Source organism: Hyaena hyaena, unplaced genomic scaffold (genome assembly GCF_003009895.1).
Source record: "Hyaena hyaena isolate Hyena2069 unplaced genomic scaffold, ASM300989v1 scaffold_252, whole genome shotgun sequence".
NCBI lineage: Eukaryota > Metazoa > Chordata > Mammalia > Carnivora > Hyaenidae > Hyaena > Hyaena hyaena.
This window is the reverse complement of record NW_024080884.1, coordinates 2,314,963-2,333,233: the sequence shown is the minus strand read 5'-3', so window position 1 is coordinate 2,333,233 and position 18,271 is coordinate 2,314,963. Positions and strand designations below refer to the sequence as shown.

At 40.0% G+C, this 18,271-nt stretch overlaps 1 protein-coding gene across 1 annotated transcript; it reads left to right on the top strand.

Moving 5' to 3' along the window:
* The first annotated feature begins 11,017 nt into the window (after positions 1–11,017).
* Positions 11,018–17,797, top strand: LOC120240375 (membrane-spanning 4-domains subfamily A member 4A-like). Its single transcript, XM_039245098.1, has 7 exons — positions 11,018–11,202; positions 13,161–13,328; positions 13,911–14,045; positions 14,222–14,278; positions 14,827–14,958; positions 16,009–16,110; positions 16,556–17,797. The coding sequence occupies exons 2-7, from the start codon at positions 13,209–13,211 to the stop codon at positions 16,643–16,645; spliced, it is 636 nt and encodes a 211-aa protein (XP_039101029.1). The 5' UTR covers positions 11,018–11,202; positions 13,161–13,208; the 3' UTR covers positions 16,646–17,797.
* The last annotated feature ends 474 nt before the right edge of the window (positions 17,798–18,271 follow it).

Here is an 18,271-nt window from a genome sequence, read left to right as displayed (position 1 = left end):
GGGGCAGGGGCAGAGAGAGAGGGAGACACAAAATCCGAAGCCAGCTCCAGGCTCTGAGCTGTCAGCACAGAGCCTGATGTGGGGCTAGAACTCACAAACCATGAGATCATGACCTGAGCTGAAGTTGGAACTTAACCAACTGAGCCACCCAGGCTCCCCCAAATTCCTTTTCTTCTTCTTCTTTTTTTTATATTATTATTATTACTTTTACAAATAGTTTATTGTCAAATTAGTTTCCACATAACACTCAGTGCTCATCCCCACAAGTGCCCTCCTCCATGCCCATCCCTCCTCCCCCCCACATCCATCAGTCCTCAGTTTTTGTCAGCATTCAAGAGTCTCTCATGGTTTGCCTCTCTCCCTTTCCCCCACCATTTCCCCCCTTATTCTCCCCCTTGTTCCTCCGTCAAGTTCCTCCTAATCCTCCTATACGTGCAAACATATGATATTTGTCCTTCTCTGCCTGACTTATTTCACTCAGCATAACACCCTCAAGGTCCATCCACGTTGCTACACATGGCCAGATGTCATTGTTTCTCATTGCCATGTAGTATTCCATGGTATAGATAAACCACATCTTCTTGATCCATTCATCTGTTGATGGACACTTAGGCTCTTTCCATGTTTTAGCTATTGTGGAGAGTGCTGCTATGAACATTGGGGTACACGTGCTCCTATGCCTCAGCATTTCTGTATCCCTTGGGTAAATTCCTAGCAGTGCTATTGCTGGGTCATAGGGGAGTTCTATTGTTAGTTTCCTGAGGAACCTCCACACTGTTTTCCAGAGGGGCTGCACCAGTTTACATTCCCACCAACAGTGTAAGAGGGTGCCCGTTTCTCCACATCCTCACCAGCATCTAGAGTTCTCTGATTTGCTCATTTTAGCCACTCTGACTGGTGTGAGGTGGTATCTCAGTGTGGTTTTGATTTGTATTTCCCTGATTAGGAGGGATGCTGAGCATCGTTTCATGTGTCTGTTGGCCATCTGGATGTCCTCTTTGGAGAAGAGTCTGTTCATATCTTCTGCCCATTTCTTCACTGGGTTGTTTGTTTTTCGGGCGTGTAGTTTGGTGAGTTCCTTATAGATTCTGGATATTAACCCTTTATCTGATATGTCATTTGCAACTATCTTTTCCCATTCTGTTGGTTGCCTATTAGTTTTCTGGGTTGTTTCCTTGGCTGTGCAGAAGCTTTTAATCAAAATTGCACCAGCATACTTCTCAAAACTAGAACAAACTATCCAAAAATTTGTATGGAACCACAAAAGACCCCGAATAGCCAAATTAATACTGAAAAATAAAACCAAAACGGGAGGTATCACCATCCCAGACTTTAGCCTCTACTACAAAGCTGTCATCATCAAGACAGTATGGTATTGGTACAAAAACAGACACATAGACCAATGGAACAGAATTGAGAACTCAGAAGTGGACCCAAAAGTATACAGCCAACTGATCTTTGACAAAGCAGGAAAGAATATCCAATGGAAAAAAGACAGCCTTTTTAACAGATGGTGTTGGGAGAATTGGACAGCAACATGCCGAAGAATGAAACTAGATCATTTCTCACACCATGCACAAAAATCAACTCAAAATGGATAAAGGACCTGAACGTGAGACAGGAAACTATCAACACCCTAGAGGAGAAAGCAGGAAACAACCTCCTTGACCTCCACCGCAGCAACTTCTTACTTGACACATCCCCAAAAGCAAGGGAATCAAGAGCAAAAATAAACGATTGGGACCTCATCAAGATTAAAAGCTTCTGCACAGCCAACCAAATTCCTTTTCTTCTAACGGTCTGCCCCTCAACCTGGCTTGTTGAGGTATAATTGATAAAATTGTGATAATATTAAAGTATACATTATGATGATTGATATATGTATATATTGTGAAATGACTTTCACAATCAAGTTAATTATTTATCACTCCACATGGTTGGAGTGTGTGTGTGTGTGTGTGTGTGTGTGTGTGAATGTTTAAGATATACTCTGTTACCAGATTACAAGTATATAATTCAGTATTATTAACTATAGTCACCATGCTTTATATCAGACTCTCAGAACCTTTTCATCTTATCACTCTTTTGTTTTGTTTTTATTTAAATTCCAGCTAATTAACATAGTGTAATTTCAGTTTTAGGTGTAGAATTTAGTGATTCATCACTTCCATACTACATGTCCTACAACTCTTTTTTGCAATAGTCTTCATTGAACTCTTAACATGATAATAAGGGTTCAATTCCTTATGGCACACTTCAAGGAAAGGACAGTATGACCCCTGCCTAGTTATATATCTAAATTGGAGGGAACATCTAGCACTTTCTTTTCTGAAGTCATGCACTTTTTACCTTTATAGAAATAAAAACAAGAGCTCAAATGCTTAACACTGCCTTACTAATGAGTAATTGACCTGTAAAAAACTGTATCTTTAAACTACAAATCAATTACATGGGGCGCCTGAGTGGCTCAGTCAGTTAAGTATCCAAGTCCAGGTTTCAACTCAGGTCATGATCCCAGGGTCATGGGTTGGAGCTCCGTGTCCAGCTCCATGGGAGTCTCTCTCTCTCTCTACCCCCCACTCTCTCTCTTTCCTTCCCCTCTCAAAGTAAGTAAATAGACACTAAAAAAAATAAAGCACCTGGTAGGGAACAGCTCATATCCTTGCTTGCTGTATTCAGGGAACCTCCTGGGGCAGGTTTAGAAATAGACTGTCATGAAATGATGTTCCCCAGTCTTGTACAAACATCTAGTTAAGATTGAATGATGTTTGGGGGACAGAGGTATATGTTTCTCCTATTTTCTTGCATATGTGGCTTTTCCCATAGATTCTTAGATGGTTTGCTCAGGCTGTACTGGTGCATAAGGCTCACGTAAGTTTTCCTTGAGTTGTCCCATGCAAGGAAACTATAGGAGAATATTAACCTTACAAAAGCTATTTGTTAAGTAATGGCACTAATTATTTTTTTAAAATTTTAAATGTTTTTTTAAATTTATTTCTGAGAGAGAGAGGGAGGCAGTGTGAGCAATGGAAGGTCAGAGAGAGAGAGGGAGACACACAATCCGAAACAGGCTCCAGGCTCTGAGCTAGCTGTCAGCACAGAGCCCAATGCGGGGCTCAAACCCACGAACTGTGAGATCATGACCTGAGCCGCAGTCAGAGGCTCAACCTACTGAGCCGCCCAGGTGCACCAATAATGGCACTAATTATTGGAGAAGGCCACCGTTGTCTAAGGGCGTTTCTCTTTCCATGAAAAAAATTACCTGACTCTCTAGCTGCAAATTTAATGTTACAATTTTATAAGCCCTTAGAGCAGTTCCAAGCTGTGCTGTGAAATGATCTCAGTCATGGAGATCATTTGCAAGAAATAGTTCTCCTAAAACCCATATTCTATCCAGAATGTGCAACATGGAGTATCTAGGTCCCCAAGGCTGGCTAGCTCATTTCTTTGGTGCTGTTTTATCCAGTTTTACATAACAAATAATAAGAATAGTTTTTGTCAGTGTAAGTACTGTGGTCCATGAAGAAGGTGCACTTGATATGGAATTACATTCTCTGGTGCCCATTATTCTATTGAGAAGGAAAATATTGCATGAAATGGCTCTTACTTCCAAAGAGGGTGTTTTGTCAGTGAGGAGTCAACAAAAGAAAATCTGCAAAATATGCATTTTGTCATCATGAAGAATGAGTCACAATTTGTTCAGAGAGGAGTGACAAAAGTTTTGAGCTAATTATAGTGTTATGAAGATATAAGAAAAATGCACTTTTTCCTAACAAAACACAGAAATAACAATGCATTTTTTGCCTTTTTTCATTTTTTAAAATTTTAGCAAGGGAAGGTAGGAGAAGGTCAGAAAAAGAGAGAGAGAGAGAGAGAGAGAGAGAGTCTCAGGCAGACTCCACACTCAGCCCAACGTGGGACTTGATCCTGTGACCCTGGGATCATGATCTGAGCTGAAATCAAGAGTCAGATGCTCATCTGACTGAGCCCCCCAGGCACCCCACAAAATGCATTTTGAGTATGGGAAGACAGAGTGTAAGAAATGTCATTGCTCAGAATTGGAATAAAGCCAGAATATCATGGGATAATTCTGTATAAAAGATGATTAGCCTGCATTAAAAACAATGCCACCTGGGTCCTTTTACAAATTCAGCAGCATCTAGAGGCACCTGGGGGACTCGGTTGGTGAAGCAGCCAACTTCCGTTCAGGTCCTGATCTCCCAGTCTGTGGGTTTGAGTCTGTGCTGACAGCTCAGAGCCTGGAGCCTGCTTCGAATTCTGTGTCTCCCTCTCTGCTCCTCCTCTGCTCACGCTCTGTCTCTCCCTCTCAAAAATAAACAAACAAACAAAAAAATACAACATCTAAATACTAGCGTTGTTTATGCCTTGTCTTTCCTACTTATTCTTCTCATTGAAAATGACAACAGTGATTTTTATCCTGAGATATTCTTCTGGGGGGGGGGCGGGGGAGGCATTAATTTCTATAAAAGGATGAATAGGTTTTACAGTGTGTAATTGAGAAGAAAAAAATAGTTCTGTTTTCCTTTATTGTTTCTAGGTATTTTCTTCATACTTCTCAAAATTTTTATAGTGTACTCTAGGACTAAAGTTGAAGCTTCAGTAAAAACATCAAGTACCCTGTGATTTCATTTCAAAAAAGATATGTGTGTGGGACAGAATATTTTATTGCCATCATGATGAAGATGTAAAAATCATTCTCTGTTTTTACTCAGGAAGCTCTATGTGCTCAAATAAATAAAGATTTCTTGTCAACAGAAGAGAGTTTCCTAATGTGTAAGTATTTCATTTGAAATTCCTGTAAGCAGACAACGAGAGGAATTGCCAGGGTTTGGGCTCAAGCCGTCCACACAGTCAGGCCAATCTGAGGCTATATGGTCCCTTTTGGGTTTCCTGTGAGCTGTGAATTTTGTGCAGCTGGTTAGTCAGAGGAATGAAGAGGAAAATATAACCGAGTCTAAGAGCATGAGTGTTATAATGTGGCTGTTTTGTTTGTATATTTCAGGAACAGCCTGAACCCAGGAACAAAACAAAAATAAGTGTCGGGTATGTCTTAGATATTTGAATGTAAAAAAACAGTTCTAATGTAGCCAAACAACTAACTAAACTAAATCCTGTCTCTTTGCTCGGCAGGGACCCCAACACTAATGGTTAATGTTTCATTTCAGCTTCATCAACGGGATGTTCAGCATATTTTAAGACAAAGTATCCAAATGGAGCAAGCTCTCAGGCTAGGACCTTCTGTTTCCTATCAGAGTAACTTTACATTACTTATTACATTACTTACTAGCCTTTCTAGCTCTGCTTAATAAGATAGAGGTTACAACATTCTTAAGTAGCCAAGACACAATGTTAAATGCTTACGAATATCATGCCTTTCCTGCTCAGGCGTTAAAACAGTTACATTGTCTGATGTCTTTCATTTGGCATAGTGCCTGTATTTTACTTGGAAACTTTATGGATGGGAATTTTGTATGGAATCGAAGATTCATCCTTCTATCTGATCTTTCTGGCCAGCACATCCTGTGTCCGCAAGGTCAGTGCCAGGTTGTAAAGAGCAGCAGCATCTAAAGACACAACTATGAACCCTCAACGAAGACATCCAGCCACCCATCAGGGCCAGTCTGGGCCAATGCCTTTCCCTCAGGAGGAGCAATCTGCAGAATTTCCTAAAGGGGGAGCCAGTTATTCTTGGGGTGGCTCATGTTCCCCTAAATTTGCTTTAGGTCAAAGCTACAGGATGACCTAAGAGAAGAGTGTGGAGTGATGACAGTCATTCCCATGTCAAGAGGACAATGTGGGCTTGTCTCAGTAAAATACTACATCTACCATTTAGCCCAATCTCCAAAATGTCCTGGATTTGAGAACCCTGAATTTAAAATTTAGACATTTAGGGGCGCCTGGGTGGCTCAGTTGGTTGAGCGCTGATTTCAGCTCAGGTCATGATCTCGCGGTTCGTGGGTTTGAGCTCCGCATCCAGCTCTATGCTGACAACTCAGAGGCTGGAGCCTGCTTTGGATTCTGCGTCTTCCTCTCTGCCCCTCCCCTGAATGTGCTCTGTCTCTGTCTCTCAAAAATAAATGACTGTTAAAGAAAAAAATTAAAAATAAATAGATAAAATAAAATTTAGACATTTAGAAAAAAATTTCTCCAAATTATAGGAGCTCTGCATTATCTGCCTCCTTCAGACATGAGGCAATCAATTTGCAAATAGTAAAACTTCTTCCTCCTAAGAGGAAGGCACTTTCTCATTTTCTGGGTGAGCAAATCATGATTGGCTTCATCGTTTGCCTGTGGATTACGGCAAAAGCCTTCTTTTCTGTATTCCGCCTCTATGCCTGCAATTGAAAATTCCTCCATTTTCCTTGGGGAACCAATCTTTGTAAGTAAATTGGAATCATTCTGATTTTTCTAGACAATGTACACATTCTTAATATTTGTTTCATATGCTCTTTTTGAGCACAGAGTTTGGGGGAAACCTATTGAGAATTGAGAACCATTCAATGCTAGGAGAAAAAATTACAGAAGATACATTCATAGATTGACTCACTTCACTCTATTCCTATATGCAGTTAAGTATATCTGGAACTCTATCTATGTGTTGGGAAAGGAAATTACAAAAAAGATGGCTAGTCCTTCTATGGCTTCAGAAAATTAAGTCACAGAATAGATCAATCTCTGTTCCCAAAAAGGCCAAGCTGTCTCAGCTTCTTGGGTGTCTCTTTGCATTGAGTTGAGGTTCTGGGGTGATTGTTTCCACAAGAACTCCCCAGAATTCTTTTCTGTCTTATAATACATGGAAAAAATCCATTGTAGAGGATAGCAAATTCTTCCATAACTTTTCATGAATTTCAATTCATGATGCTTCATTCTATTTTAAATGTAGTGCACACACGTGTGTAATCGTTAGTCAGTTTAAAGAACGTGAAATAAGAACACAGTTTTGGAATCTCTTTCGGATATATGCAGGCTTAGGATGAATACTGTGAGTGACATATTAGCAGGGGAATGGCTTGTAGCCTTTGCTGTCAGTTTGGGCAGATTCATTTATGACATACAAAACATATTAGGTGATTTGTTCCTTGTTGTGAGGACTTCCAGATCCAGGGAAATGATTTCTTGGTATTTTTCCACATACACAAAATGACTTCCAAAATTTATTGCAGGTGGTAGAAATGCACAGTTTACCACTGAAAGACAACTTGAAGCAAGAAAATCAGGGCCTTGACCCTGAATGAATAAATTTCCCTGTGCTGTAAGTTATGGTCACGTGGACATGCGTACCAGGTAAAGCTAACTAAAACTTTAATTTAGGCGAAAGAAGAATGAACGCCAATGAATTCATTCAATGAATTTGATTCCTGTCCCCATAAGGTAAACAATGAAAAGTTTAGATGTTTTGTTCCTTTCAGAACAATGGTAGACAAAGCCCAAGATTCTCTCTACAGACGTCACATAGAGCCTATTCTGCACTGATACACTGAGGACACAGTCAGGGTTACTATGAACTGCAAAAAGGTTGTGAAGATACTCCAAAGTACATAAACCTCAATAAAGCAATGTTTGCTAATCAACAGGCTTTTCATGTTAGTTAGTAATATCAGGAAAAACACATATAACAGGAGCTCATGCCATTTTGTGAGTGTAACTGCAAATCAGAGTGTCTGTATGATATAGTGGTTAATTATGCTGCATAGTTACTTATGTTTTATCTGCAGAGGAAGCCAGGGTGGGACATTTTATCATGGATGAGAGTATGCCAATCATTTATGGATGAGAGCAAGCAGGGTCAATGGCAGAAACTCATTTTGCTCAATCCTGTAAACTTTTGCTTTTTTTAAAGGTTTTTTTAAAAAATTTATTTATCCTGAGAGAGAGAGACGCACAGGGGAGGAGCAGGGAGAGAAGGAGAGAGAATCCCAAGCAGGCTCCACGCTGCCAGCTCAGAGCCTGATGAGGGGCTCAAACTCACAAACCGTGCGATCATGACCTGAGCCAAAATCAAGAGTCAGACACTCAACCACTGAGCCACCCAGGTGCCCCCCCACCCCAGAACCTTTTTCTATACATGATTTTAATTGGAAGCAGATTATGATTCTGAGGCTAATCTTTTTTGCCCTTGGACTGACCATCTGGGTGACTCTACATTTCGTTGCAAGTGCTGCCTGCTATGATGTGATCTCAGTGAATGTCTGGGGTTCAGAGGACTTGGAATGTTTTCTGGGACATTCTCTGCCATTTTTATATTTACCGTTGTTAGGCATGTAAAGCATATAAAAGTCTTGGGCCCCTGTTTCACGTCACACATCTGTGTGAGAAGCCCCTCAGTTTTGCCTCTGGGATCCACACACGAAAGATTAGACCGGGCACACATTGAGGAGGTGCCTAGGTAGGTGTAGATGTTTCAATGAGAACAAGACAAAAGTAACCCCAGGAAGAATCCACAGGACTCTGGGAGACCTAAGGTCATGGGCAAAAGACATACCATATGCTCATCTGCTGCATGTCCTGATTTCTCCACAGATGGTAGTTGACTTACTCTCCAATGAGCGTGGACCCTCTCTAACATCTCCATATCACGATTATGATGATGTGGCTTCCCAACCCACTTAAGTTGCTTGACATATCTCTTCCATGAGCAAGTCTCGGATTTATTCTAGTTTGTGTTCTTGAAAATATATTCATGTCTACACAGCAAAGAGGCCTGAAGTGTCCTCAGAACTATGAGGGTCATAGGTTTGTTAAAGCTGACTTTGCTAGTCACCTACTCTTTCCATCAACATATTACCTTTGAACAGAATGAATTACGTATATAGTGTTTACACCATCAGGACTGTCATTGTGTCGGAGCCTTCTTAACAAGGAAGAAAGAGACATACCAGGAAGTCTGGGAGAGTCAGGACACTTGTCTGTTCCCGCAGGGTATTGCCTCAGGACCACTGATCCGTACAATTTCTGGAAAGTCATTCACTTCACACCATACTGTGAATGCTGTTTGGAATTATGCAATAGGCCATCTGTGCCAGAGTGTGATTTTTCTGATGCCTTCTTCACAGAATATAAATAGCAGCAAAATATAATTAATTAAAAATAAAACCTGCCCTTAACATCATACCTTGTAGTAGGCTCCCTGGTTTTCCAGGTCTTTGGACTTGGACCCAAACTATACGTTGGCTCTCTGGGCTCCGATTTGCCACTTGGAACTTCTCACAGTCTCCATAATCACCCGTGCCAAGTCTTTATAATAGATGTCACTGGCCACATCAGTGCATCCCATTGCTTCTGCCTCTCTAGAGGACCCCAATTAATATAAACAGGCCTGTGTCATGAACAGAAATTGAATTTGTAACTGAAGGCTTGTCACGCAGAGAAGATTGTGTGGAGACAGCTTTGCTCGTGAATCCTATCAAACCCTCAATGAAGAAATAGTACCAGTATTCCATAAACCCTTTCTGAAAATAGAAGAGGAAGAAAAACTTTAGAGCTTTTTAAAGAATGTTTATTTTTGAGAGGGAGAGAGAGCGCACAAGTAGGGGAGTGGCAGAGAGAGAGTGGGGGACAAAATCCAAAGCAGGCTCCATGCTGACAGCAGACAGCCCGATGCAGGTCTTGAACCCACAGACCATGAGATCATTACCTGAGCTGAAGGCAGACACTTTAGAGCTTATTGTTGAGGCAAGCAGCAACCAGCTCTCCTGCCCCAAAATATGGATAAAAAATATAGGAAAATAAAATATGGATATATTTACATGAGCTTAGACCCATGTATCCTTACCAATATTAATAAATTAAACCCAGAAATATATATTAAAAAAATATACTTCATAACCAAACTGCTTTATGCACCAGGTTGTTTGACACCTCTGAATACAGCGTAAAGGAAAGAAACCGTATGGTCATCACAGTAGGTGGGGAAAAAAGCTGTTGAAAGAGGTCAAACTCCTTTCATAATAGAGCTTTTCAGCAAATTAGGAATATACTGAAAAATCTTCAGGTTAAGAAAAGGCAGAGCAGGACTCACTTCAGCACAGGTACAAAAATTGAAGCCGTATACAGAAGATTAGCATGGCCAGTGCGCAAGAACGACGTGAAAATTCACGAAGAAAAGGCAAAGCATTCCTTTTGATGGATTTGAAACAGAAGCTAACAAGAACAGAGACACTTAACCCTTCTTTTATACGGCTATTTCCAGACACAAGGGTAGGAAGAGAACATCTTCTCTTCCCTTTAGAAGCTTTACCTTAAATGCTTATGCCTTGCAGGAAGGGGGTGGGGCTGTGGAACAGTGAGATTCTCCATCACTCATGACGGGAACCCATGGGCAGGTCCCACGCAAGAACCCAGGGAAACCATAGACTCCAAAGGATGTTATATTTCTACTTTCTAAGTTAAAGGATAATTTAGCCAAGGCTACAGAATATACAAAGGCTCCTTTATAGTTTTTGAAAATATAATTGCAGAGATACGGGCAAATAGCACATTACTTCCATCTTTGGATTTCCTGGCATAGGCTGTATAAATACTGTGTGCTATTTTCCTATGATTATCTGTCAAGTAGTAGAAATGGGAGTAAGAAAACTAAAGTCACTGTAGAGGAACGAGCCTTGTTAATGAAACATACAAAGTATCATTTGTAAGCAAAGAGGGTAAAACTCTCATATTTATGGAAAAATCCCATATTTTCTATCAAAGGTGAGGACTTCTACGGACAAATTAAGATTGAATTGTAAATCAAAATATCTCCCCAACCACATCCTTCTTTAGAAAGGTCTTCGGGAGGAGACGGGTAAATATGGATTGAGATTTGGCCTCACAATGAGAGAAGAGTGTGCAAAGCTTTGGCACTCAAAACCATGGCTATCTGAACAGCAGAGATAAAGGATTATCTCTGTCAACATCATGCAATTTCACCATCAGAGAAACCCATCTGCAAGAAACACAGCACAGAAAGATGCCTTTTAGGGTGAGGCTTCATTATCTCTTCATACAACAGGGAGTTCTGTTTTGTTGAGGAAAATCTACGTATATCAAATTCCCACAGTCTGTAGTGCCTGATAACATACACGGATCGTAGACTGCTTGCTACTCTGGGGAGCTTCCTTGGAAGTACTCTGAGACGGACTCTTTGGACTGATGTAACTTGACAGATATCTAGTTAAGACCCAATGTTGTTTGAGGACAGAGGTATGTATTTTTCTTTTACTCTTATTTAAGTGGCTATTCCATTGGCTTGTAAGGGGTCATGTTAATTCCGTGCCAGTCCCTAAGACTTACCCAAGTTTTCCTGGAATTGTTCCACAAGAGGAAGCCAGAGGAGGAGAAGAATATTATGAAAGCTCTTTTTGTAGAACTAGTTATTTGAGAAGACATAAATGTCTGAGGGCATTTTTTTTCCCATAAAAAAAATATGCTTGACTCTCTAGCAACAAACTTAATGGTACAATTTTATTTTTAATTTTTTTAATGTTTAGTTTTGAGAGAGAGAGAGCACAAGTGCACATGATGGGGGAGGAGCAGAAGGAGAGTGAGGGACAGAAGATCCAAAGTGGGCTCTGTGCTGACAGTAGACAGCCCAATGTGGGACTTGAACTCACAAACTGTGAGATCATGACCTGAGCTGAAGCTGGACGCTTAACCAACTGAGCCACCCAGGCACTCCTTAATGCAGTTTTAAAGACCCATAAAATTTTTTCAGATTGTGCTTTGAAGTTATCTCAGCCACGTAATCCTTTTCAAAAGACAGAGAAAAAGTGGTCTAAAAATCATATTCTATCTAGAATTTGCAACACAGAGTACTTTTCCAGTGTTCCCTAAGTCTGGCTAGCTAGTTCTTTTAATGCTGCCTTATCCAACTTTCTGTAACGAATGATTACTTTTGATATTTTTGGTCAATAAAAGAACTTTGATCCAAAAAGAAGATATTCTTGATCTGTAATGATCTGTATAATCATTACTCTTGTTGAGAAGAAGTATACGGATTTGAGTGGACACTCAGTTCTAAAGGCTGCTTTGTAAATCAGGAATCGATAAAAAAGTATTTTTAAAAATGTTGGCTCTACCATCATGAACAGTGAGTCACAGTCTGTTCAGAAAAACAGGATATTTTTGCTTCAGATATGATTAATAATAAGGAACAAGATTAAAGGTTTTTTAAAAAGTAAATCAGATACCATACCTTTGCACGTATAGGAGGATTAGGAGGAACTTAACGGAGAACCATGGGGAAGAGGAAGGAGAAAAATAGTGGGGGAGAGGGAGGGAGACAAACCATGAGAGACTCTTGAATGCTGAGAACAACCTGAGGGCTGATGGGGGTGGGGGAGAGGGGAAGGGGGGTGATGGGCATGGAGAAGGGCACTTGTGGGGATGAGCACTAGGTGTTGTATGGAAACCAACTTGACAATAAACTATTTTAAAAAAGTAAATTAGTATCATACTATTATAATGTTATCAAGATATAAGAAAAAAATACACATTTATTTCCATACCTAACACAGACATTCTGTTGGTAATAACAACAGAGATGTTCAATGTGAGAAGACAATGTTCAATAACTATCACTGAAACAAGGGTAAGAGTAAAGTGAGAATATCATGGAACAATTCTATATAAAAGATTAGTGGCTGCATCAAACACAAATGCTTCTATTTCCACTTGGATCCTTAGGCAAATGTAACATCTAAATACTAGTTTACTTTGTGTATGGCTTTTCCCTACCCATTTTCCATTTGAAAGTAATTGTTCAGGGTGCCCCCTCACAGTAAAAAATCTCCCCCAACCCAACTACTTCTAGCCTAGTGTTGAATAGAAGCCTTACCAATAACACAGTCAATTAACAAATATATTTTATGTTACATGTATTATATACTACATTCTTACAATAAAGTAAACAATAAAGTAAAACTGAAGGAAATGTTATAAGAAAATCATAAGGAATAGAAAATACACTTACAGTATTGTACTGTAAAAATCACTTTAAGTGGCTCTGTGTGGTCTCATTTCTTGCATTTAGCACAGTACCTATCTTTTACTTCAAGTATTTATGTGCATTAACTGTTGCATGGAATCAAAGAGACTAATCCTTTTACCTGACCTCTCTGGCCAACACATGCTTCACTTGTATTGTGACTCAACACCCCCAGCAGGGTGCGCCACAGGTTGTGAGAGAAACATCATCAAAGGATACAATTATGGATTTTCAACAACGATATCCAGCCATGTACCTGGGCCAGTCCAGGCCATTGCCTTTCCCTCAGGAGGCACCGAACAATCTGCAGAATTTCTTAAAGGGGGAGCCAGTTATTCTTGGGGTAAGTACAATGAAGGTCATCTAAGGATTTTGAGGTGGCTCACATTCTCCTAAATTTGCTCTAGGTCAAAGCCATGCAATTACCTAAAAAGTGTGGAGTGGTCACAGTAATTCCTATATCAAGAGGACTATGGGACTTGTTTTTTTTTTTTTTAATGTATGTTTATTTTTGAGAGAGAGAGAGAGAAAGAGTGCACAAGAGTGACAGGGGCAGAGAAAAAAGGGGACAAAATTTCCAAAGCAGGCTCCACTTGATGACAACAGAGAGCCTGATGTGGGGCTCGAACTCACAAACTGCAAGATCATGACCTGAACTTAACTCAAGTCAGACGCTTAACTGACTGAGCCACTCAGGCACCCCAGGACTTTTAAAATAAGAGACCACATACACCATTTAGCCAAATCACCAAACTGTTTTTTTTATATGTACATTTGGGAACACTGAATGTAAATTTAGGTACTGATTGTGGAATACCCCAAATTAAAGTAATCCTGAGACATTTACAACCTCCAAATGCGGGGCAAATAATTCTAAGAGTAAAGCTGATTCCTCCTAACTTAGAGACACTTTCTCATTTTCTAGGTGACGCAGATCATGATTGGCCTAATGAATATTTGTCTGTGGATTATGGTGAAGGTCTTTCTTTCATTCCACAAACAATATATATTCCTAGAGAGCACTGTATATACCTTCATTTTCCTTTTGGGACCAATTTTTGTAAGTAGATTGATTTCTGTATTATTTAGAACATACATAAAATCTTTAATAGTTATCATCTATAAATAGACACAAAATTTGGGGGAAATTATTGAGAAATATTTGGTGTTAGGGAGAAATATTGTAGAATGAGAATACACTCACAGACTAACTCATTGAACTTCATCTTTGTACAGTTAATCGTTTCTGGAACTATGTCTATTGCGTCGGGAAGGAAAACAACAAAAAAAATGGTGCGTTTACCTACAATTTCAGAAAATTAAAACCAACCTTCATTTCTGGGGGCACCTGGGTGGCTCAGTTGGTTAAGTGTCCAACTCTAGCTCAGGTCATGATCTCAGCTTTGTGAGTTTGAGCCCCGCGTCGGGCTCTGTGCTGACAGCTAGCTCAAAGCCTGGAGCCTGCCTCAGATTCTGTATTTCCCTCTCTCTGTGTTCCTCCCCCACCCATGCTCTGTCTCTTTCTCTCTCTCATAAATAAATAAACATTAAAAGAATTTAAGTCAGCCTTTGTTTCCAGAATGATCAAGCTGTCTCAGACTCCCAGGTTTTTCTTTGCCTTGAGTTAAGATTCCAGAATGATTCTTTTCCTATTCACCATAGGCCATGTTGTCTCTGTCTGGCTCAGATGAGACATTATGCAGTTGTAGATAGTAACCTTGGGCATAATTTTGAAGAATTCCAATTTTACTTACCTTTTAAATATAATGCATGCATATGTACAATCATTTGCCAGAGTTGAGGAGGTAAGAACAGGGACTCCGTTTCTGATTCTGTTTCAGGTCTGTGGCAGCCTTGGAATGAACACTGTGGCTGCCATATTAGCTGGAGTGTCGCTAATAATCCTTGCAATCAGAATGGACAACTCCAATTACTTCTTCTCAGGATCAGCTTTAGTTCGTTATTTCATAATTGTAAGTATTGAAAGATCCAGTGGAAAAAATATCTCCTGATATTTACCCACATATATAAAATTCCTTGCAGGTGTCCTTTTCATCTCAAGGGGGCAGTGGGAGAAGGGGGTGCCTGGATGGCTCAGTCTGTTAAGTGTATGACTTTGGCTCAGGTCATGAGTTCGAACCCCGCATTGGGCTCCTTGCTGACAGTGTGTAGCCTGCTTGGAATTATCTCTCTCCCCTCTCTCTCTCTCTCTGGCCCTCCATAATTCACGTGTGTACTCTCTCTCTCTCTCTCTCTCTCTCTCAAAACAAATAATAAAATAAGTTTAACAAAATTTTGAAAAACAAAAAAGACAATTGGGCAATAGGACATAGCTTAAAACTGATAAATTATCTGAAGAAAGACAGGGCTTTGACCTTGAGTGAATAAATATCTCTGTACTACACATTATTGGTAATGTTAGGATTTAAGTACATCAGGTGAAGCTAAGTAAATCCCTTATTTTAGATAAAATCAGAATGGGTGTCAACGAACTCAATCAATGATTGTCATTGCTGTCTTCATCAAGGTAAAGAAAAGCCTAGATGTTGAGTCTGTTCAGCACAATGACAGACAAAGTCCAGGATCCTTTCTAGAGAGTATGTTTAACAAAACCGACACTGATCTACTGATCATATGGTGAAAATCACTATGAGATATAAAGGGATCTTAAAACACTCCAATTTGTAGACACCTCAATAAGGAATGGTTTGCAAATGAGCAGGCTTTTTATCAGTGGGTCATATCAAGGAAGAAAGTGGATCACAGGATCTCACTTCATTTGTGTGAAAATTACAGCTGAGTGAAATTACACATTTGGGAGTCTGTAACTTAGAGTCATGTGTATCTCTGCCCAGATTGTATCTGTAACTTAGAGTCATGTGTATCTCTACCCAGATTGTGTCTGCCCAGACTCCCCTTGACAATATGTCCACTGGTTATGAAGGACAGCATGTAGGGTCCACGGCAGGGGCTCCCTTGCTCAGGCCTTTAATTATTTCTCTCCGCATGATTTTAATTTGCAGGGGATTATGATTATGAAGCTGGTCCTCATAATCCTGGGACTCATCATCTCGGTGTTGCTGTCTGCATTTGGATGCAGCGCTGTCTGCTGCTATGTGACCTCAGTGAGTTTCTATGATCCAGGGGTCTCAGAATGCGTTTTAGGGTACTCTCCGCCATTTGTACATTTACCTCTTTAAGTTTTACTGAGCGGTTCAAAGCATAAAGAACACTTAAGCCCGTCTTTCATGTTCGGAGCCCTTTGCATTCTGTTTTGCCACTAACAGCCGCAGAGTTAAGATCAGACCCAGCACCTGCCCTGACGGTGCAGACACTGCCCGGGATTCTCATTCTCTCCCTCTCTCTCTCTCTCAAAATAAATAAATGAACTTTAAAAAGGTTGGACTGGGCACTAGCAGAAGGTTGCTTGGTTGGACGTAGTCGTTCGTGTCAGAAATACTGGCCCCAAGGAAGGTCTGCAAGTTAGGAGAATGAGGGCCATGGGCAAGTGAAATGTCATATCGTATCATGAAATATCATCTACTGTGTTGTTGTTTTCTTCTTCCACAGGTGGTTGTCGACTTATCCTCCAACGATTGCAGACTTGCCGTAGCCTCTCTTCATCATGAATATGATGAGGTGGCTTTCCAACCTGCTTAGTTGTCTGAGATATCAACTTTTGAACCATTCCTGGACTTCCTCTAATTGTATTATTCAGAGTAAATCAGTAATCAGATTAGTATAGTAGTCGTACTCTATCAGGTAGTATAGAGTCTTAAGTGTTTGTGGGGGGATCAAGGGTCATAGATTTGCTGATGTTGACTGTGCTGTGGTCCCCTCCTCTGTCCTCAATTGTGATTCCATTTGGACATGATCAATGAAGTGTATGATCTATCTGCATCAGCATTAGCATCATCTCATATGCTTGGCAGTATGAAGAAAAGGAACATACGAGAAAGGTTGTAGATATCTGGGGATTCTGGTCGGGCCTTAGAAGATATGTGACAGAATGGCTGATCTCCACAATTTCTGAGAATCCATCTACTTTAGACTATAATGTTAATGCTATAGTAGGCCAATATGTACAATTTTGTACAATATGTACAATAGGCCAGCTATGTAGATCGTGGGGCCTCTGACACTTTCCCTCAAGAGTACAAATTTCCATGACATAAATAAATTAATGTAAACCCTGCTCTTATCCTCTAACCTTGAAGTAGTCATAATTTCCTTTGTTTTCCATTGTAGTCTTATCTGTCCCATCAATATTTGACATCATGAAGTTAGTTATGGTTTTTTCAGTTCAGGGTCCTGTAAAACCATTCCAATGAGTAGAGTCTGACTGATGTTTGAAAATAGGAAAATACACACAGTTTCTGCACACAAGTTCTGCTTTTTCAGATATTGATCCCCTGCTGGTCTTGATTCTCCTTTGCTTTGTGGATCCTGACTCAGCCTGAAGTAACCCACCCACTGTGTGACAAGGGAATAGTGATCATCACATTTCAACTTGTTGGAAAGGCCTGGAACATATTCAGTTTGTAATCTACAGTCAAAAGACACATGTGACCTCTCTTGGTTTATGGCTAATCACAATTTAAGGAAGTACTAGCGGATGGCTTAATGCAATTCTGCCTGTACTGCCTACAATAATCTGAAACTGGCAACCCACTGTGTGCTTCTGACTTAGCTGTTGCCACAGTCTGATAGCATTTTGTCAACTACAATATATTAACTGGCATTTAACAGTGTCTTAAACACTAGACTAAGGTCTATGGAAACATGCCCAAAAAATTTAGAAGAAAACATTCAGTTGTGGCCTAACAAAGTCACCTATACTCATTTACTAGTTCTAGATTTTTAAAAAGATTCTCTAGGATTTTCTACATGGACAATGATATCTTCAATAGGGACATTTGTATTTCTTACTTTCCACACTTTAGGTCTTTATTTTCTTGCCATATTACACTGGTTATGACTTCTAGAAGATGTTGAACAGGAGTGGGGAAGGCAGATATGCTAGTATTGGGGGACAAGTATTCAGTATCTCACTGCTGGGTATGTTGTAACTGTAGGTTTTTGTATATGGCTTTTTCCAGATAATGGGAATTCACATCTTTTCTGAGTTTTCTGAGAGTTTTTTCTTTATCATGAATAAATACATTTGGTCAGACACATTTCCTCTATATTGAGAAGATCATACGGGTTTAGGTATTTATGCTGTCAATATGACGAATTGGATACATCGATTTTTTTGTTAAACCACTGTTGTCTTCCTGAAATAAA